We start from the raw sequence: 22,671 nt of genomic DNA on the forward strand, positions 1-22,671 counted from the left end.
TATTAATATGATGTGTACTGAGTTTGGTCATTTAATATCACTGTCTTAGTACAGTAAGCCACGTTAAGCGTTTTCTTATAATGGTTTTCTATGGGAGAAAATGCATAACTTGTAATTAAACGCGTTGCGTTCAATTTCTGGGCTCATCTGATTTTTTTATACATAGTATGGTATATAAATATGATGTGTACTGAGTTTGGTAATTTAATATCACTGTCTTAGTACAGTAAGCCCCATTAAGCGTTTTCTTATAACGGTTTTCTATGGGAGAAAAACGCTTAACGTGTAATTAAACGCGTTGCGTGCAATTTCTGGGCTCATCTGATTTTTTATACATAGTATGGTATATACATATGATGTGTGCAGAGTTTGGTAATTTAATATCACTGTCTTAGTACAGTAAGCCACGTTAAGCATTTTCTTATAACGGTTTTCTATGGGAGAAAAACGCTTAACGTGTAATTAAACGCGTTGCGTGCAATTTCTGGGCTCATCTGATTTTTTATACATAGTATGGTATATACATATGATGTGTGCAGAGTTTGGTAATTTAATATCACTGTCTTAGTACAGTAAGCCACGTTAAGCGTTTTCTTATAACGGTTTTCTATGGGAGAAAAATGCTTAACGTGTAATTAAAAGCGTTGCGTTCAATTTCTGGGCTCATCTGATTTTTTATACATAGTATGGTATATAAATATGATGTGTACTGAGTTTGGTAATTTAATATCACTGTCTTAGTACAGTAAGCCCCATTAAGCGTTTTCTTATAACGGTTTTCTATGGGAGAAAAACGCTAGTAGTATTAACATATACCATGTGTCACTTTTGGGTTAATATTTGATTGATTTATGACCCCTTGTCACTCATGATTGACAGGTAATCCGTGTGTCAAAAACAGGGTCTCTGATTTACAGTGCCAAGCTGGCTGGGATTTGCGTCCTGATTGACATGTGAATACTCACACCTCACCATATGCCAATGAAGTTTTTATGATAGGGTCTTTCCTGGCATGTCTTTTCACACCTACGTCACTAACTACACCATGGATTAAATAAGGTTAGGGGTTGCTGTGTTAGACACAGAAGACATTCTGCATCTTTTCCTGTTACAATGGCTGCTCCGGGAACTCCTAAAACCCCTAGAAAGGTTATGTGTATTTCTCCAACAAGAGGACCTGTTGAAATGAGAGAGGAACTAACTTTTGCACCAAGGAAAAAGCAAAATGTTAGCTTGACAAAGTTTCTTCATGAAGACATAGCTAATGTGAAAAGTGATTTCCCATTGTCTGGTAAACGTATGCTGAGATATGCGTTTGACAAGGTGCTGCGTATTGTGAAACTCTACACTGCTGATGTTGGAGACGAATTTACATGTCATACTCCATGTCTGATTTTTCAAGACAAAGACTGGTTTCTGTTTTTCAACTACGTTTGGAGAAATTTGAACGACTGTGGTGATGATCCGTTATACGTCGCTGAGTGGGATGGATCAGCTCCTAACACAAGATTTCGGGTGGTCGGTGACCACAGTAAAAAGCTACCAGACGACTGTGTTTATATTTTTTGCTGTAACGACAAGACAAAGCTCAACGTACATGTCTGGCCTATTCGAGAATCTGAGCATCACACGTGCTACGACATGAAATTTCTGTTTCAGTGGAGAGATGTTCGTATGCTTGACAATATATTTACAAGCATAAACAAGATGTTTAGATGGTGTGACATGTATGATCGTTACAGTTCTGTAAAGATGCAATTGTTTCACCCTGAGAAGGGCGTTACCAACCCCGAAGACCGCCTCTTAAGCCCACCCACATATTACAGTCATTAAAAACGTGTACGGATCGGTGCATTCGCAACATTCATTCACCATGTCTCACGGATCTACACCCGTCTACTGCTACAGCAACAACCCTGAGACTGCCCCAGCGATGCCTGATGACAATGCCACACTGCTGGAACCCCACCCACAAACCTATGACAACAGTTGGTTGGATAAATTTTGTATGGATCTAGGATATCACAACCTGACCTTCCTTACAACTCCATACGGCAACACCGGTGCCATAGCTGGAGCTGCGGCCTTAGCCGGAATTGATGACACAGACAGTTGTATTCGTTCTGACGGGTTCAAAATCATAAAAGCAACTGTTGTGGTCCTTCTGGAGCACGTTATCAACAAAAAGCTGAAAGAAATCTGTTTGGGTTGTGAAGTGGATCACCCCAGTCAGATTAGACATTCCTGTTTGTTTGAACCGGACCCCTATTTCTTTGATGCCTACTTTGAGGAGCTGACACGTAATCTGGTTAGACCAGACCTTAAGCACATCGTTGCTCAAGCATTGAGTCGTTGTGGTTTAAGGGTACACCCCCAGAGGATTCAGGGGTCAGTGGATGCTATTTTACACGAACTGCGTGACGAGGTTTTCATTGTTGAGAAGCTTCGCGAAGTCAGAGAGAAAGTTGTGGACAGCGGCAGTGAACAAATTGTCTATGACGCTGTGGACAGCTGGAAAGGTATTGTCCAAGTTGACTGTTTGTGACAACAGCATGGGGAACACTTGTTTTGCAACTGGACTGGCTAAGTGTCTACTTAAACAACGTATTAGATGTGAGATGACCACCTTGTTGTATAACAACATTAATGAATGTGCCAATGTATCGGTTACTGTAAACAGATGTGGTGTTGATGCCAAACGTTTTACAAACCTTAAGAAACAAATGTCTCTTGTAAGAAATGTGTCAAATGAATGGTCTGATATGATGCGATTATGTGTTAATGGTGGTGATACTGTTTGTGTAACCATCAAAAAAGTTTTAGACCTGATGACTGAATGCGGTAGCTTTATTAGAATAGCTGATATATTATGCTTGTGTACATATGTATCGGATCTATGTGTGGACATGTTGACAAGAAACAATCAGACTAATGTATGTGAAATTGTTGAAACACTGGTTGATTACATTCTTGAGAAAAATATTGTGATGTGTATAAAATTTCTACACTACATTGATACTGTATGATACCTTTTGTATCCTTTTAATGTTTAAGAAATAAAACCCGAACCACTTAAACCATCTTTGTTATTCTTTTGTGGAGCCTGAAGTGTCAATATGTCAGAAGAAATGAAAAAGATTTATTACACACCTTCTAACCCTGGTTCTTTAGGGGGTAAAAAACGTTTAAAAGAAGGTGTTTTAAAAGAGACGGGGGTTCGTTTAACCGATAAAGAAGTTTCAGAATGGCTCGCTGGTGAGGATGCGTATACACTACACAGAAGTGCACCACTAAAATATAAAAGGAATCGGGTTTTTGTCTATGGTGTTGATATGCAGTTCCAAGCCGATCTAGTAGATATGTCAGCATATGCCAAGGTAAACGACAACAATCACTTTCTGTTGACATGCATCGATTTGTTTAGTAAGTACTCATGGACGCGTGCATTAAAAAACAAGAGTGGTGCAGAGGTCTCTAAAGCTTTTGAATCCATACTGAAAGAGGGTCGTGTGCCACAGAAATTACAAACTGATAAAGGAAAGGAGTTTTTTAACAAACACTTTCAAAACGTGACAAAAAAGTACAATATTAACCATTTTGCAACAGACACAGAATTAAAGGCTTGTGTTATCGAGCGGTTTAATAGAACCTTAAAAGTAAGAATGTGGAGATATTTAACAGCTATAAACTCCAAACGCTACATCGACATACTTCAAGACATTACACAAGGATACAATGTGAGCTATCACAGAAGCATTAAGATGAGACCGATTGATGTGGGAAAAGAAAACGAATCTGTGGTGCTACATAACTTGTATGGAGATACCAAACCTTACAATGTTAACCGCATATTTAAATACAAGATCGGTGACGTGGTTCGAATTTCTAAAGTCAGAGGTCCGTTTGCAAAAGTGTATGAGGAAAACTACACACAAGAGTATTTTACTGTATCAGCGTGTATTCCACGAGACCCCCCTGTTTACAGATTGAGTGATTATGATGGGGATGTTATCAACGGTGTTTTTTATGCTGAAGAATTGCAAAAAATATTTGTCAGTAAAAACAAGACATTTAAAGTTGAAAAGATTTTGGATAAGAAGACGAAGGGTCGCAAAACATTAGTACTGGTACAGTGGCTCGGATGGCCTGCAAAATTTGCGTCATGGATCGATCAGAAAGAATTAGTCGACGTACAGGTGCCATAAAAACAAAGGACAAACACAGACTGTCTGCAGTTGTGTAAAAAAACAGACATGGCAGAGGGTGGTTTTTATGTCACACTACCATGCAATGCTTCACGGTCTGTATACCCTGATAATACAATCTCTAATTATAGAACAAGGATGGCTACTCCTATAAATATAAAAGGAGAATGGGAGGTGGGCCTTGTTCAAATCGAATATCCTAGAAGTTGGTACACATTTAACAGCAAAGATGCCGTTTTTGAGATAAACATCGAACCCATCACTGTCGACGACGAAAAAAACACTAACAACATACGCCGTGGTGTAGATGTGAAGAAGACCGAATTATCGAGACTACGCATACCGATAAAAACAGGTTATTACGACAAGGTCCCATCCGTTGTTAGTGTGATAAATGATTTACTAGCCCCTCATGGATCATTCGGTTACGATGTTGTTAAAAACAAAGTATTTCTGAAAGCAAAACCTAACATTTCAATAACCTTCCATGGAAAACTAGCTATTATTTTAGGGTTGAAACCAGGTGTCCCGATAGGAGATTCTATGCGACAAAAAACAAACCCTGGAAAAACTAATTTTGAAAAGGATATTGTAACATATGCAATGCATCAGGCAGACATACACGGTGGCTTCTATACTCTTTATATATACACAGATATTATCAGATACCAGTCAGTAGGTGATGCCTTCGTACCACTCCTGGAGTGCGTACAAATAACAGGGGATAACAATAACACAGTTAGTGTTCGATACGACAAACCCCACTACGCATCTGTCAACAAATCGGTCATCACAGATATTGCTATAGAAGTGAAGGACGATCAAAATCACCACATCCCTTTTTCTTACGGGAAAGTGTGCATTAAACTACACTTTAGGCCAGTAAAAAAAATTCATTAAAATGGTGTATTTCAACAATCACAATGTTGATCCCATGCGTTATGTGGCCTATTACCAGAATCAAGCGGGAAATGGACTTCCGGGGTATGCAGGAGGCGGAGTTATGTATGGCGCTGGTTTGGGTGGTCTTTTTAGGGGTCTCTTTAGAATGGCTATACCACTACTAAGACGAGGATTTAGCATAGCCAAGCCACATCTTAAATCAGCAGCGAAAAACATACTAAGTGACGTTGTTAGTAATACGTTATCACGATCTTTTAATAACAATCACGATACTCAAGACGGATCCGGGTTAATGGTGATGGCACGCAGAAGCGTACCTAGGCCTCCGGGTGTGCGGAGGAGTGGCCAGAAGCAGAAGAAAACAAAACAGCCCCCCAAGAAAACATCAGTTGTAAAACGCAAGCGCAAGGAGACAGCTAAGAGCAGTGCTTCAAAAAGATCAAGGAGTTCTGTTAAAACAATATTTTAGATCATGGCGTTACTTCACAACATGTCAGAAGAGTGTTTAAAAACCGAACTGGATCTGTTTACTGTTCCACTGACTCAAACCGCTATTGAAAAAAACACTTATATAGAAATACCACCATTATCAGCAATATCTGACACATCCCCTCTGGAATTTTTTATTGCGGGGAATGGAGAGGATTACGTGGATCTAAACAACACATTGTTGTTTATGCGTGTCAAAATCACTTATGCAGATGGAACGGATATTGCAGACGGAGATCCCGTGGGGCTTGTTAACTATCCGGGAGCCACAATTTTTTCACAAGTGGACGTATCACTTGGAGATCGACTCATTTCACAGAGTTCTAGCACATACCCATACCGCTGTATGATAGAGTGTCTTACTAATTATGGTAAAGACACCCTTGAAACACTTTTCTCAGCGGGACTCTTTTACAAAGACAAGGCGGGGCATATGGATGTGTCGGACCCCGCCGGAGAAAATAGCGGTCTGACAAAGAGAGCAGCCTTCACCAACGCTAGTAACGTGGTCGAACTACTTGCGCCAGTTCACAGTGACATCTTCTTTCAAGATAAACTTTTACTCAATGGATTGGACCTTAAAATTAGAATGACAAGGGGTAAAGACGAGTTCTGTCTGATGAGGAGCAATGACAGAGCCTACAAACTGAACATCCAGACAGCGTCGCTATTTGTGAAAAAAGTGACAGTGTCACCAGCTGTGAGACTGGGTCATGCGCAAGCCCTACTCTCAACCACAGCCAAGTACCCCATCGACAGGGTGTGTTTGAAAAGCTTTTCATTACCAGCCGGCTCCCGGGTCTGTAATCAAGAGAACTTATTCTTAGGGCATTTACCAAAATCTCTGGTTCTAGCGATGGTTGATAATGATGCATTTGTCGGGGCATATAATAAAAACCCTTTTGCCTTTAAAAACTACGATTTAGAATTTTTAGCTATTTATCTGGATGGTCAACAATACCCCTCGAAGCCTCTACAGCCTGAATATGAAAATGGTTCTGCAGTGCGGGAGTTTTACCAGTTGGCGCTGGCTTCAGGAAAGCATCTTAAAAACCAGGCTCTGAGTATCGATAGGGAGGATTTTCTGCATGGCTATACACTCTACTCGTTCAATTTTACACCAGACGAGGAGTGCAGCCAGCATGTATCACTTATCAAAAGCGGCAATATAAGACTAGAAGCGCGCTTTAGACAACCACTACCACAGACTGTTAACTTAATTGTTTACGCATTATTTGACAGCATAATTGAAGTGTCAAATCGACGACAGGTACTTGTTGATTACTATTAAGGCGTTAAAATGAACACAGTACAATTTACGGGTGTCATGGATAAGATTTCGTGCAATACTTATTTTCTTGGAGTACTACCGTGTGACTATCTACCGAAAACCCCTTTAAGAACATTACCATCAATGGTTTTAATCAATACAGATCCATCAGGACTCCCAGGCCAACATTGGTTGGCAATCTACATAAATGCTGATAGAGTAGGTTGTTTTTTCGATAGTTTTGGTAATAAACCAGATTACCAAGGCTTTCACCCTGTTATCAAAGACTTTTTAAATCACAATTCTAGTAAAGTACTACATTCCACTGTGCAAGTCCAAGATTTTTCATCAGACACGTGTGGTCAACACTGTGTGTTCTTTCTCTACCACATGTCAAAGGGATATGATTATGATTATGTGTTGAAATTGTATACCAATGATTGAATTAAAAATGATAAAATGGTGTCAACATTTGTGAAAAAACTAAAACATGTTCCATGTAATGACAATGTTTTCAAATGTATTCAGTGTGTGCAATTGGGTGCAATGTACATGTATCATGCTTAATATCTTTAAATAAAGATACTCGAGAAACAGATATTTCTTTAAACTCTTTTTTATTACACATACACACTACATATTCAACAATACATGTAATTCATAACACATAAGTTCTCAAAACAAAACAACAACAAAAAAAAAAAACAGAGAACGCAATAGGCTACACACAAACTGGGGGATTAAAAACTTAACCATCGACTCTGGTCTAGACTGGGTGAATTGAACAAGATGTCTTCTGGATGTTTTGAATGTATCGTTGTGCTCAGATGCACTTTCCGTTTTTTACTCTTCTTAGGTAAATCGGCTACAGTAGGGGTCGATTTGGTTTTGAATGAGTTAATTGCTTGTCTGACATACTGGTTTGGTACCACAGAGTATGGCAGATTTAAATTAGCAAAAGCCTCCAGAAACTCGTGCCATCCGCCTGGTCTCCGCTCATCAGCAATCTTATGCGGAGCTGTGATGCTTTTAACAAGGTCAAGCATGTGTGAACCGGGGATTGTTCTGCCTTTGAACACAAACTCCCCCGACTCAGTCCACGACGTAATATCTTTAGTTTTAGACATTTTATCTAAAATGTAACGGACATTTTTCACGCTCCTCTGTGGAATATTTTTTAAAACCTCATCTGCAAAATCATCTAAACCATCGTGGGCTGTAACGCTGTCTGTTGGGTGTGGACCTTCTTTTACAAGGTTGTCAGGCTGTGGAAGACTTAATGTTAATGTGGAAGATTCCCTATCCCCCAGTCTAGCGAGTGTTAAAAACCTCTGTAAAACAGTGGTGTACATCTTAGCTTTTTCGTGGTGATCTATGTCAGACCTTTGCAATATATTTCTTATAGTCGTATCCAAATCGTTCTCCACAACATGATGTATAGACTCGCGGGTGTTAGAGGATTTCAGTTTATCTAACTGGTGTTGCGGGATTAAAAACATCTTCTCGGCATACTCCATCACCAGCTTATTTAGATGTAATTAAACTGGTTATAAAGGGAATTGCAACGCTTAACAAAGGTAATAGAAATCCGCCTTGTTGATTGATTAACCGTCTTTTACGTCTAACGCCAACCTTTTTATCTGCAACAATTTTGATCTCGTTTCTTTTTCTCTTTAGTTTCTGATATTGTTGTGGTGATAGTGGAATATTTCCATGGACTACGTTAAGAGCTACTTCACACAACGTCACAATGAGTTCGTCTGCAGCAGCCTCTAAAATAACACGTCTTTGTTTAGGTGTAGCTTTTAATAACAGTTTTAAAAGAGGCAGGTTTCTTAAAAGTCTTGCAGACATTTTCAAATTCCATCTAACAATGTCAATGTTTTCTTTTCTGAACGTACACAACTGGATATTGTGACAGAATGTCTGTTCTGAGACGGTACTGCTCTGGTGTTTTTGCTTTAAAGTCAATCAAAAGGTACCCGAAAGGCATGCTGGTCGCATTTTCATAACACTCCATAAAAAATTTTGGGTAACACTTTATATTACGACCCGCAAACAACTGCGTAAGTAAACCGAAATTACGGTGTACGTTTCTGTAATTATAGTGTACTTCCGTGTAGGTATAAGGGAACAATATGTTAAGTTTTGGGTAATAAAGGGGTAACAAGCAGATATACAACCTGCAAAGAACTTCGTAAGTAAACCGAAATTACGGTGTACGTTTCTGTAATTATAGTGTACCTCCGTGTAGGTATAAGGGAACAATATGTTAAGTTTTGGGTAATAAAGGGGTACAACCAGATATACAAGCAAATTATTTATAATGTAATTATTTTAAAACTAACAGGTACCTATTCTGTTAATATATTCCAGGCAAAAATTGTACGTCTGTTGTATATAAAAGCTTTTATCACATTTCTGGAAAAATATGTTCTTGTGCAATGTAGTTACAGGGTAATTTTGACATCTGTGGGTTGTAAATTAAACTTTTTGGCAATGCTATTTATTGGCTTTTCTTACTAAACTACTTAACGTTAAGCCAAAAAAAATTGTTTTTGCTATGATTTTAATTTAAAACGTACCATGTAGTACTTAGTACTTACCTTATCACATTGTATTGCAATAACACTTAAATGTCAGGGCAAATATACTGTGTAATTAAAAGTTTTTTGTTTAGTTTTTTTAATAAGAGTAGCCTACCTTTCTCTGTAATTACTGTGCAAATAGTGTTGTTTCGTATTGTTACATAGTAAGTAGTGTTTGTTACCCGTTTCAACTGTGTAGTTACAGGGTAAGTGTAACTCCTGCGGGCTGTAAATTAAAGTGGCGCTTGTTACCCCCTTGTTCTGTGTATTTACAGGGTAAGTGTAACTCCTGCGGGCTGTAAATTAAAGTGGCGCTTGTTACCCCCTTGTTCTGTGTAGTTACAGGGTAAGTGCAGTAAATATACAATAAAGGATCCAATTTAATTTCTGACTTTTATTTTACAAAAAAATGTCAAAACATTTTTTCATCTTAATAAAACATTGTCTTTTCTACAGTATACTCAAACAACAAAGTAACACATTATACCCCCCCCCCCCTTTATTTGCGTCCCTTGCTTTTCTTCTTCTTTCTTTTCTTGCTCTTCTTTTTCTTAACTTCCACAGGGGACTCTGAAGTTGAGGAGTTGATGGAGTCCCATTGGTCTTGCTGCACTGCAAAAATATGAATATACAGTATATACATGCTCTTAGCAAGCTACACCTTCAATTTTACGTTGTCGAACAATCCTCCACTCTAAACATTTTGTGCCACCTGATATTACTGTAGTAACTGTAATTTTGAAGAAAACACATTTTGGTGAAGTTTGAGTCAGATCATGGGGGGGTTGTGATATTTTATAGTGATAATGACTGTAGTGCAGCAGAAAATGTTTTTTAAAAAGGCATAGTTGTTCTGACAGCAACAAAAAAACAAAAAAGCATGAAACACAAACCTGAGGGCTGTGGCAATAGTTCAATAGTTCGGATTGAGCTGATCAACAAACGGACAGGGAACTACGTCATCACGTTGAAAGGTCACGCCTGCGCCGGCCGAAGTACCGCCCCACTGTTTACAATGCGACCGTACGTAGGAGGATAATTCAAATAGTATTGTTTGCGATTATATATATAGAAATAGTATTCAGTGAATATGAATATGAATAGTATATGAATAACATTCTGATGAATATGAATAGTAGTTCAAATAGTATTGCCGGCGCAGGCGTGACCTTTCAACGTGATGACGTAGTTCCCTGTCCGTTTGTTGATCAGCTCAATCCGAACTATTGAAGGTAAAAAGTCTATAAATTATATATTCCTTTTTTTTAAATGACCTATCGTTTCGCTAGATAACAACCTCTTCTTCAGCTGTGATCACGTACAGCCCGTTTAAACACTTAAAATACTTTTGAAACTGCATTGATTTGGACTTAACGATGGTGACCAATGTTTGTTACCGTTGTCCGTTGTAAATTTTCATTTTGGGGTGAACTAATCCTTTAACAAGTGCATTTATAATGTACAGTACCAGTGATGTTTAGTTCTTCAATTTGATGTTTTAAAAAATAGGAAAGTGGTCACAAGTATAAGCCCTGGAGTAGGGCAGGAGTAAAATTTAAACGTCTAACCTTTCTTTCTTTCTTTCTTTCTTTCTTTCTTTCAAAGATAAGATTATCACTCTTAAAGCAGAGATCACCTTGCTCAAAGATGAGTGTGATTTTTTGAAAAAGGAAATTGAAAAGATGAAGTCTGCTGTCCCATCTGCAATGACACAAAGATATGCTGTTCCTATAGTGCCACAGCCCTCATGTTTGTGTTTCATGCTTTTTTGTTTTTTTTGTTGCTGTCAGAACTATGCCTTTTTAAAAAACATTTTCTGCTGCACTACAGTCATTATCACTATAAAATATCACAACCCCCCCATGATCTGCCTCAAACTTCACCAAAATGTGTTTTCTTCAAAATTACAGTTACTACAGTAATATCAGGTGGCACAAAATGTTTTAGAGTGGAGGATTGTTCGACAACTTAAAATTGAAGGTGTAGCTTGCTAAGAGCATGTATATATATTCATATTTTTGCAGTGCAGCAAGACCAATGGGACTCCATCAACTCCTCAACTTCAGAGTCCCCTGTGGAAGTTAAGAAAAAGAAGAGCAAGAAAAGAAAGAAGAAGAAAAGCAAGAGAAGCAAATAAAGGGGTTGGGGGGTATAATGTGTTACTTTGTTGTTTGAGTATACTGTAGAAAAGACAATGTTTTATTAAGATGAAAAAGTGTTTTGAAATGTTTTTGTAAAATAAAAGTCAGAAATTAAATTGGATCCTTTATTGTATATTTACTGCACTTACCCTGTAACTACACAGAACAAGGGGGTAACAAGCGCCACTTTAATTTACAGCCCGCAGGAGTTACACTTACCCTGTAACTACACAGAACAAGGGGGTAACAAGCGCCACTTTAATTTACAGCCCGCAGGAGTTACACTTACCCTGTAAATACACAGTTGAAACGGGTAACAAACACTACTTACTATGTAACAATACGAAACAACACTATTTGCACAGTAATTACAGAGAAAGGTAAGCTACTCTTATAAAAAAAATAAAAAAAAATTTTAATTACACAGTATATTTGCCCTGACATTTAAGTGGCATTGCATACAATGTGATAAGGTAAGTACTAAGTACTACATGGTACGTTCTAAATTAAAGTCATAGCAGAATGTTTTTTTTTTTTTGGGCTAAATGTTAAGTAGTTTAGTAAGAAAAGCCAATAAATAGCATTGCCAATGTTTTTCGAAATCAGCTGTTTATAAAATTGTTTCAGATTAAATTTTTATCATACTGTGCTTACATACAGCCATATATATATATATATATATATATATATATATATAATTTACAACCCACAGATGTCAAAATTACCCTGTAACTACATTGCACAAGAACATATTTTTCCAGAAATGTGATAAAAGCTTTTATATACAACAGACGTACAATTTTTGCCTGGAATATATTAACAGAATAGGTACCTGTTAGTTTTAAAATAATTACATTATAAATAATTTGCTTGTATATCTGGTTGTACCCCTTTATTACCCAAAACTTAACATATTGTTCCCTTATACCTACACGGAGGTACACTATAATTACAGAAACGTACACCGTAATTTCGGTTTACTTACGAAGTTCTTTGCAGGTTGTATATCTGCTTGTTACCCCTTTATTACCCAAAACTTAACATATTGTTCCCTTATACCTACACGGAAGTACACTATAATTACAGAAACGTACACCGTAATTTCGGTTTACTTACGCAGTTGTTTGCGGGTCGTAATATAAAGTGTTACCAAATTTTGTGTTTCGGGGGTACATTTGGCGTGCTAATACATTAATTTGTGTATTGTCTCTGGGGTTTTTGAACAGCACCAGATAATTGGTGTTCAAACTGATGGTCCTGCTGGATTTACCTTGAGAAAACAAGTTTTGTACAATATACAATGCACTCAGGTTTTTGTGGTGTACATACATCGTGAATAAACGTTGGATTTCAGAATTGTTACTAGCATCCTGCATCACATCATCTAAAATAACAAAATTATTCTTGTCGGGGGGAAACAAATGATCATCATTCAGAGTCTGGGGGATACCTTCAATAAATTTAATATCATACAGTTTCAACAATTCGTCATATAAAGGTTGCCAACAATTATAAATGTATACAATGTTTTCAACATTTTTTGAAATGACACTTTTAGCATTTTCCAACAACATTTTTACAAAAATTGTTTTTCCTGAGTTAGAAGGACCACTTAATACACAGGAAAATGGGTGATCCAATCTGAAATCGAATCCAGCTGTGTCTACCACCCCTCGATGACCAAAAACGTTGTCAGTAGCCATATGGTAATGTAGTTATGTCAGGTAGCAAAACACGCTTGTTGTACACAACTTGGAATTTTTTCACAACTGACTTGTTGTGTAATGTGAACTGCTTTTTGTTCCTCACTATACTGTCGGCGTGTGCAAGAATATAACTGCTGTCGCCCCGCCCCCTCACATACTGATCAACAAGTCCTATTAATGAGTCTAGCCTGATGGCCTCAGAGTTTACAGCATTCAGTGTGATGCCTTTGGCCTTCATACAGACCTTGCCCTTGGCTGTACGATACCCTTAACTTTTAGGACCACTCGAGGAGAATTCAACAATAAAATCGTCGCCCCCGACTTCATCAGTAAGGTCGCCAAGGTATGGACCTAGTGGGGGTTCGTATTCACCGTCTTTAGATATGTACACAACACTATCGGTATCGCAATAAATCAGCCTGTCCCCCAACCGGTCCATAAGATCATAAAGTTCCAACCGGGCGTGGGCAGTCGTAAAAGCGCCTAGAAAAATATTAATGTCACGAGTCTGAGCTCCTTTCCCATCTGCGTAAGACCATTGCACGATCGCTACGGTGTCTGACACAAATGAGAAATGTTTCACGTCATACTCAATGCCAAAAATGTGTCGGGCAAACTGTTCAGGGTCTGTAAGTATTTCAGTTGTCGGGAGCTGTTCGCGCATAGAGAACCTCCCCCACAATGAATTAAGAATAAGCTTCATAATGGATCTGCGTGCGGCATTAAACTCTATCTTGTCCAGATTCAGCTTAATCCCTTCTTTCTCAAAGTAATCTTTAACATAAGATTCTTTGTCGGCATCAGTCACAACATCTTTTGGAAAACCTGAACTTTCCTGTTTGAACTGCAAAAATGTTTTAACATAATCACAAAACAATGTTTCAGATCGTTGGGGAAAATGCCAAACCTCATCGATTTTTGCCACTACATAACCCTTCTCAATTGCTTTTAACAGCTCGATGCTAACCCAACAACCGTGTATAGCCCTTTCCTCATCTGTGTGTACACATGGCTGTGTCTGGTTTTGTTGTTCAGCACACAACCTACAAAGTGGAAACATTAACTTCCCACCTGTCCTATAAGGCAATACAGGATGAAGCAGCTTCCGCGGAGGGATGACGGTAGCCTTGACAAAGCCATAATAATTTTCAAGGTTTTGAAAATCCTTGTATATTATTTCAGGATGGCCAATTGGATAGCATTTTCGCGCTTGGCAGAAGGGATATAACGAGGTAAAATCTACATACCTAATACGCTCGCCCTCCGTGACTTTGTGGTACAGTTTTAACGCATTAGTTCGTCCGCCGAAAAGTGCTTCACGAGGTTTCAATCTTTCAGGGTGGTTGTAAGTAGCCATGAAGTCCATCACCGCTGTGTCGGTCTGTTTAGCACGGACCCAATCACACTCCCAAACCACCTCGACCTGAAGACCGTACGCACGCTCCAAAATTTCAAGCTTGTCATCACATTGTCTTTTCAGAATACCATAAGGTACTTTTGATAACGGATTGAGATCATTAGGGTTATAACAACGTTCGCAACCATGAAAAAAACACCCAAGAAATTCGAATGCTTTTTTCACGGTACCGTCGGCATAAAAACCATCCACGTAGTATTTTCCAAATGACGCCTCACCATGGTTTAGAGCATGTTGAACATCTATGGACCGTGATGTTCGGATATATTCAAGCCATTCAATTGAAATGTTTGAATACGTCTTGTTCTGGTTAATGTACGCATTGTTGCGTGTTAGCGCTATTGTGTCTTTAGGGATGAAGTGTGTTTTATACGTAGCCATACATGTGGCCGCCAATGTAGTGTAATTAAACGGATCAAGGCCTGCACACAGAATGAATTCATCGCGATACTTCATACACACGTCCCTCAGCAGAACAACGTCGTTTTTACCATAAATCGCCAGTTCTTTTTTTAAAAAAAACGTTTTGTCTGAAATGGTACTGTACCAGTTATCAAACGCCACTCTGTCTTGACTTGACATAGTCGAGTACCCGTAAAAATTCTTGTCAGGGTACGGGCCTATGTAGTTGTCATTTTCAACGCGGTTAAAGTGATGTGGGAAATACCCCTTTTCAGCATTAGGCAGATTAAATGCGACGGGTGTCTTGGCTAACCGCATGGGTATGAAAGAGTATGAATCAATAAACCGCTGTTTGAATGCTGCGTCATACATTAAGATTAGACGACAGCCTTGCATCGTAATTTTAGGGGCAAACCCCTTCTTAGTAAAGTATTCCAAAAGGATGAAATGATCAAACCCTGATGCGTTATGCGCAATCCACGTGTAATTACGGTAACGAGGATGTCTGAATTTTTTAACGAGGCGATCCACACAATCTGGTCCTTCAGCCACGAATTCGTCGCCAGCATACGTAATAGCGCATACGAAATTGGCGATGTGTCTTCCATTTTCATAACGGGTCTCAAAATCGTAGAAAATGTAACGTTCGTTTGGCATCTCTGCCTTAACAGGCTGGATAAAACATTGATGCACACCATCAGTAACCAAACTCTCACCACAGTGCACACAACGATCTGCAGGGCATTTATGGGGTTTGGGTTTAGGGCCGCTGACATGGTAGCGTCTATTACATTTTCCGCAATATTTAGTCACATTACATTGTGCGTATTGCATACCTTGAGGTGGTTTTTTATGCATCTCAAAACAGTAGTCAGACTTACAATAGCGCAGACAGTCGTCGCAATGTTTTGGCTTTTTGGGGTGTTTATGACATTCTGGGTCATTACAGACATCACAGACGTACCGACATCTGTGATCTCTCCTACAGGTGAATCCCTGGTAGCAAAACTCACACACATATGGTGTACCAATAAATGCGCGTAGATTTTTAATCATAAAATAATGATTGTCGTGCAGGTACAAAAATACTGTTTTAGCATGCGGGTCGTCTGTGTTTGTATACTTCTCCAAAACACCTGTATCAGACCGATAGAAGACAACTATTTTAACATTCAGCATGCGTTCAAACTGTCTGATGTCATTAAACGCTATCTTGTGTTGATCACCATATCCAGCTGACTTCTGCAATGAAGATACAACTGACTCTAGCTCAGCGTGCAGTTTCTGAGGGTTAAGGAAATGTGCCAGGCAGATTGCAAAACAAAGGTTGTTTGAAACGTTCGTGGGGCAGAACAGATTAAGTCTGTTTTTACCGATCACTTCATTGTGAGCAAGGTCACGTAACTTTCGATAAGCACCGCCACGTTTACTTCTTGCTATCGACACTCTTAAATTCATTCTCTCATCAAACTGCACATCAGAGTTGCTCTGCATTATTTTTTCAAGCTCGTTTATAAATAGATCTACACTGTAACCATTGCTACCTGACAAAAGTGTACTAACATCTGATGTCAAACTAGGACCCCTCAAGGTGATGCTGATTAAACTACCATCTCCGCCTAACAGTCTCGAAAACGCCACTATTTCAGAAAGTGTGTCATGTAAAAACACTGTGTAGGCTGCTAAATCTGTAGAAGATATCTCCCGCAGATTTATAAGCCTGTGGATTTCCAGACCATTGAACCGAGTTCGTGGCAGTACAGTGTACCCACTCACATCGCCACCCCCTCTTACAAGTGATTCTATATCATCATGTGTGAGACCCATGTTGGGTGCATCAGGATTGAGTGTGGGTTGTGACTGGGTACACACCCCTTCTCCTGACTGTTGGGGAGTATCAAAATTTTCAAAATCAGAATTTGGTTCTGGAGTAGGTTCAGACACCTCTCCTGACTGTTGGGTAGTTTCAAAATGTTCAAAATCAGAATTTAGTTCTGGATCTTCATCTGACATCTCCCCTCTATGTGGTGTATTCACAAAATGTTCAAAATCAGAATTTGGTTCTGGATCTTCATCTGACATTGTGTTCATGATGTTTAATAATTCTAGCAATGTATCTGCTGTAGACCTAGGCCTATTAATTTCATCCATTTTCTGTATTAAATAGCGCAAAGTTTCTGTGGTACTGCATTGATCAAGGGACACCACACTGCCATCATCTCGTCTAAACCTTGCTACCCGATCCTGATCAAAATCATCTGACTCCCGACAACGTTTGGCCATTTTTTTTTTTTTTTTTTTTATTTAAACACAAGTAGTTTTACACATGAAATAACTACGGAAAATAAAACCAGTGAAAAAAGAAAGAAAACCAACTAACCAACAACTATACAATCATAGCGATAACACACACAGCTTGGGATAAATGTAAAAAAAAAAGAAAAAAAAAACATTGTATAAAAGAAAAAGTATAACACACCCAGCAAAAAGAAAAAGAAAAAGACAACTCACCAGTGATTCTTTTTTGCCATGAACACGACCTTCTTTAACAATTCCACCGACAAACATTGATCTACGGCCGCTTTTTGGACAGACCCACTATGCAGCCGTTGTGCAGCTATGACTTGCTTGAACGAAATACCATGCTGTTGTTGTGTTGCCATGAGCTGCTTAATCCAAACACCATGCTGTTGTAGCACTGTAGCTGTAGAATGTGCGTGAGCATCAATCTTTTTCTCAATTGCATGTATCGCACTGATTATTTGTTGAGTGTCTATATTGGGCTGTGATTCCTGTCTGAAAGCCTCCTGATTTGAAGGCAGCTGTTCAGGGTCAGATTCTTCCACAGCCACCACACGTTTGCTGGATGGAACAGGTCGCTGTGTTTCGGGTTCGGGTGTAAACACACAGTCATCCCACGATTCTATCAGTCCATCACTCCAGCTCTGAACATAATTTATATCGGGAACCGCATTGTCATCCACGACCACATCTGTTGAGAAAAGAGATGGGAGAAAAATAGAATAATTTAGAATAATTTATGCATTAAAAGACTAACTTTATTATATTTTTTATTTTATTTTCAACATACCTATTTATAAAGGTATTTGAGAAGAGATGTCTGCACTTTTACACAGTGTTCTCCACTACAGACAGTTAAAAAAGGTAGGCTAAAAGCATACTCTAAGAGATATGCATGTTTACATTTTAAACATTATGCATGTCATACAGTTTAAACTATCCGCACGCACACACACACACACACACACACACACACAATCACCCAGAGAGAGAGACATGAGCTCTCTCTCTATTACATCCAAATAAAAACAATATCATACTCTACTACATTGTTTGTATCTGATTTAGTATAAAGAGAAATCATTCCATCAGTTTTGTTTGTTCACATACTTTTAACAGCTGATCGTCTTGGCTTCTTCCGGCTCGATGTCTGTGGTTTGAAATCAACTGGTACTTTTGCTTTTGGGGCGATGTTCACACCAGCTTTCCGCTTGAGTCTGTTTTTCGGTTTTGCCTCTATTCCATGCGAATTAGTCTTCGCCGCATCGTTAGTGGATTCAGACGCACCAACACGGTTCACAACGTTTGATAAGCCTTCTGGAAATACATAAGGAAGTTTTAAACTAAAATCATCACACCGTAATAGCAAATAGTATAACGATCGATAATGTCGAAATACACTCACGGATCGGGGGAATGTGCACATTGTCACACGGCGCTCTAGTATGTACTAAAGCTGTGACAGTTTCCCGTTTCGGTCGGGCTGGTAAAAAAGATAGAGAGAGAGAGTTAGTTACAAAGAAGATACGATGTTTTTTCTACACACAATACAGTATATGAAGCATGTATTCTCACACACACCGCATACGGATCAGTTTTAGGAAGCAGAACACTTACGATGCACAAGGACGTCCGCGCGCTCTGGCAAAGGATCCTTTACAGTGCTAGATCTCCGATTCGGAGCTCCTCCTGGTTTATATATATATATAAAAAAAAAACGTTTATGCATCACACGCACATACAAACATACAAACAATATTAACATTTAAACATAAAACGTAATTATTACGTACCACTCGCTTGATTCAGGAAATTAATCTCCTCAACAATATCGAAAAGACTCACTCCAGTTGCATCACCTGAAGCGCAGAGAAACCTGTTAAAGTAACGCATTAGAACAGTAACTCTCGTAAGTTTCTTAACAATATTACTAAACAATAAAAACACTTACTGTTAAGACTGGCGTCCATCTTCTTGTGAATTCACACACACGTTTCCAATAACGAAATGCAGCGTGGAAAATTGTAGTTTGAGAACGAGACAGAGACGTCGATGCGATCTGTTTGTTGAATGAAATAAACCCCTATTTTTATACAGGTACCTACGCATGGTCAAAAGTGTTAAATGTAGGCTGTTCCCTCACAACGCCATTTACATACGCACCTACCATCACAGAAAATATTGCAATACACATCGCGCGTCATTTAATATCACTGTCTTAGTACAGTAAGCCATGTTAAGCGTTTTCTTATAACGGTTTTCTATGGGAGAAAAACGCTTAACGTGTAATTAAACGCGTTGCGTGCAATTTCTGGGCTCATCTGATTTTTTTATACATAGTATGGTATATAAATATGATGTGTACTGAGTTTGGTCATTTAATATCACTGTCTTAGTACAGTAAGCCACGTTAAGCGTTTTTCACGTTAAGTGTTTTAGAATGTCCCGTTTTGCAATCTATTTTGCGGGCAAAAATGGGTTTGGGCGGGTGGATAAAAATTGGGCTGGTTTCGGATCAGTTCGGCGGGTTTTTGTTGCCGAAACACCGGCACTTCAGATCCTTATTCCTGCGACCCAATGTTCAGCAGGCAGCAGTCTCACACACACACACACACACACACACACACAACAACAACTCTGGCTGACGTGCCCCCTAACCTCACAACAGACACTCCCTCCCACTACCTTAAGTGACGCACGCCGGCACCGCCCGCCTCTCAAACAACATGCTTGCGGGGTTTTCAAACTTAGGTAGCTGTCACTGCGGTTTCATGACACTCTCTCTGGGTCAGCAGCAGCGCCAACACAGATTTGAATGTTGCGATATGATTTTGTCAAAGGTTTAAAAGACAACCGAAATGGAATAAGATCGCGTGGGTGTTTGAATCGAGATGACTATTAAAGATGAATCGTGCAGCTCTGTAATGACACATTTCATCCTCTATTAAATCGAAAGTGGCTAACTTCTGTCAACCTCATCTATAAGCAAGGGCAAAAATAAAGCAATTTAATTTGAGTTAATATCTGTAATATTCTGTAATACAAAAAATCGATTTTAAAATCATAAAAAAAAAAAAAAAAAAAAAATCGCGATAGGCTATCTAGGTGAATCGATTTTTTCTCCCAGCCCTATGCATGTTTCATGTTGCCATTTGAAATAACTGAAATGTTAAAGTGGGTTATTTTTTTATGTCCATATATCCACTCGATGTTTTTATGTTACTGAATGCTTTTGTTCCAAGCGACTTTTAGTGACAATAAACAGACTCATTGATAGCCTAAGTTGATCGCATTATTTTCCGTAACATAAGCTTATAGTTTAATAGTAGCCTAGAATAGTCTGACTGAATTCAGTGTAACTTAGCCTACTTTTGCGTTCATTTAATTGAATATTGTTTCTAAAATCAGATAGGCTAAGTAAAAAAATGGGTCATTTTAAGCTTGTTAATGATTTCAATGTGTTTAAACGAGAAACGAGCCACAAAAAAAATTGGGCGGTTTTTTGTGCATTTTCGCGGTTTTTGACGAGGTTTTGGGCTGGAAAACCTTGCTGGCACCTGGCAACCCTGGCGCGAATACAGACTGTTTAGGTGAATTAATGCGCATATCCGCGCATCTGAACGCGTAAGCTAAAACAACAGTTACCAGACTAAAGACGGTTATCGCCGTTGTTTCCTTTTCAACGAGGGAGACCTTGAGGACCAGATAGCGCCCCAGATACCCGAGTTATTTGGGGTTCCTCTGGCGCCGTGGGAGGTGCGTTTCGTTCGGCTGACGAGCGAGAGAGTGGCGAGGAGCTGCGCGAGGCCTGCGTCAGGATTCGCGGAGTGCTGTATAGACCTTTTACGCAAAAACCGGAAGTACGTCAACGAAGCATAAACCCAGTTCCGGTGTTACAATATATTCGGTTCCTGAAATATTTGGTTCCAAAGGGTGGAGCTATCATGAATATTCACGAGACCATAGGGTGGGCGGGGCAATCAATACAAGCGAGTGGAACAGAAATTATTAGTGTGAGCGCCTCGTGTTTTATTTTGGTTTATGGATTATTTCTTTCAAAATAAGGTTGAACGAAGTTAAGCTTAAACTACTCATATATATTTTATAAATAATTTATCGTTTTATAGCATGTGTTTCAGGACTCTGAGTTTGCCTGAACTTTTACAGACCTGATCCTGTAGGAAGTTGGAAGACCTATATTTCTCAAAATTTCTCCCATTAGTTGTTGTTGACATTCCATGATGTTCGTTTCTCATGAATGACAGAGGTTAAGCTTTTTAAAATGTGTCTGATTGCTGTTTAAATAAATATTTACAAATATATTCTTGTGTTTTTATTATGTCTCCCAAAGTTGTCTGCATTTTATTAAAATAGCCTTTAAATTATAGGCTGATAGCTCAAGACGACATAAAAACACTATTCACAGAATGTTGCTTTATACTGACTCAGCTGAAAATCTTTTTGATACACAACCTTTACTTCATCAAAGGTTGTCATAAATGTTAGGCTTCAGATGCATTAACAGTTGTTTTTTCTAGCAATGCTTTAGAACAGTGGTCAAATTAATTGATAATAATGACTAATCATTAATCATAAAAAATAGGCCTACATCTTATTAGTTTATTAATGTTATCATTCTTTGTAATCTTTTTGTAAACAAGTGTACACAAAAACACACTGGTGTAGATGGGTATACCAAAAAAATAAGGAAAGGTATTTATAAATAAAATATTTGAATAATATATTAAATATTTTATTTGTCCTGCTGTATTAATTTTGTCCTTGATCCCATGTGTTTCTCTTGTCTAACATTCTCATTTTTACAGATGAATATGAATAAAATATGTAATTTTAAGACACTACATCTTACTATAAAAGTAATTTCGAGTTTTCGAATGAATGAATGCTTTAAAAAACCTCAATAAATTTTACACAGAAATATGTTGAGGCAGATGTTTTTGTTTATCATTATTTAAACAGTCTAGGATAGGTAGATAACTTTATGTATATTGTTTTATATTGTAAAAATTATATATATTAAATTCTTATGAATGACAATACTTTTTATTTATATGTCCATGTCCCACCACACCTGAGAAACTTCTTTTCTGAACAATATTTCTATGCAATTTACTATTGTACACAGTTTTGGCCAATTAGCTATGGTGATGTTTTAAAAGAATAACGTGTCTCAACCACAATTCAAATAAATAAACCTCCTCATCTTTGTTGAATTTGTCATTTTGGCT

General features: G+C 38.4%; 1 protein-coding gene across 1 annotated transcript; it reads right to left on the reverse strand.

The window, feature by feature from the left end:
- Positions 1 to 17,427: 17,427 nt before the first annotated feature.
- LOC307146723 (uncharacterized protein) lies at positions 17,428 to 22,090 on the reverse strand. The gene is made up of 5 exons (XM_079850946.1): positions 19,216 to 22,090; positions 19,040 to 19,111; positions 18,828 to 18,905; positions 18,533 to 18,739; positions 17,428 to 18,113 (listed from the first exon to the last, which is right to left on the reverse strand). Exons 1-5 carry the CDS (start codon positions 19,313 to 19,315, stop codon positions 17,629 to 17,631), a joined length of 942 nt encoding a protein of 313 aa, XP_079707072.1. The 5' UTR covers positions 19,316 to 22,090; the 3' UTR covers positions 17,428 to 17,628.
- Positions 22,091 to 22,671: the final 581 nt, after the last annotated feature.

Source organism: Squalius cephalus (genome assembly GCF_949319135.1).
Source record: "Squalius cephalus genome assembly, chromosome: 19".
Classification (NCBI taxonomy): Eukaryota; Metazoa; Chordata; class Actinopteri; order Cypriniformes; family Leuciscidae; genus Squalius; species Squalius cephalus.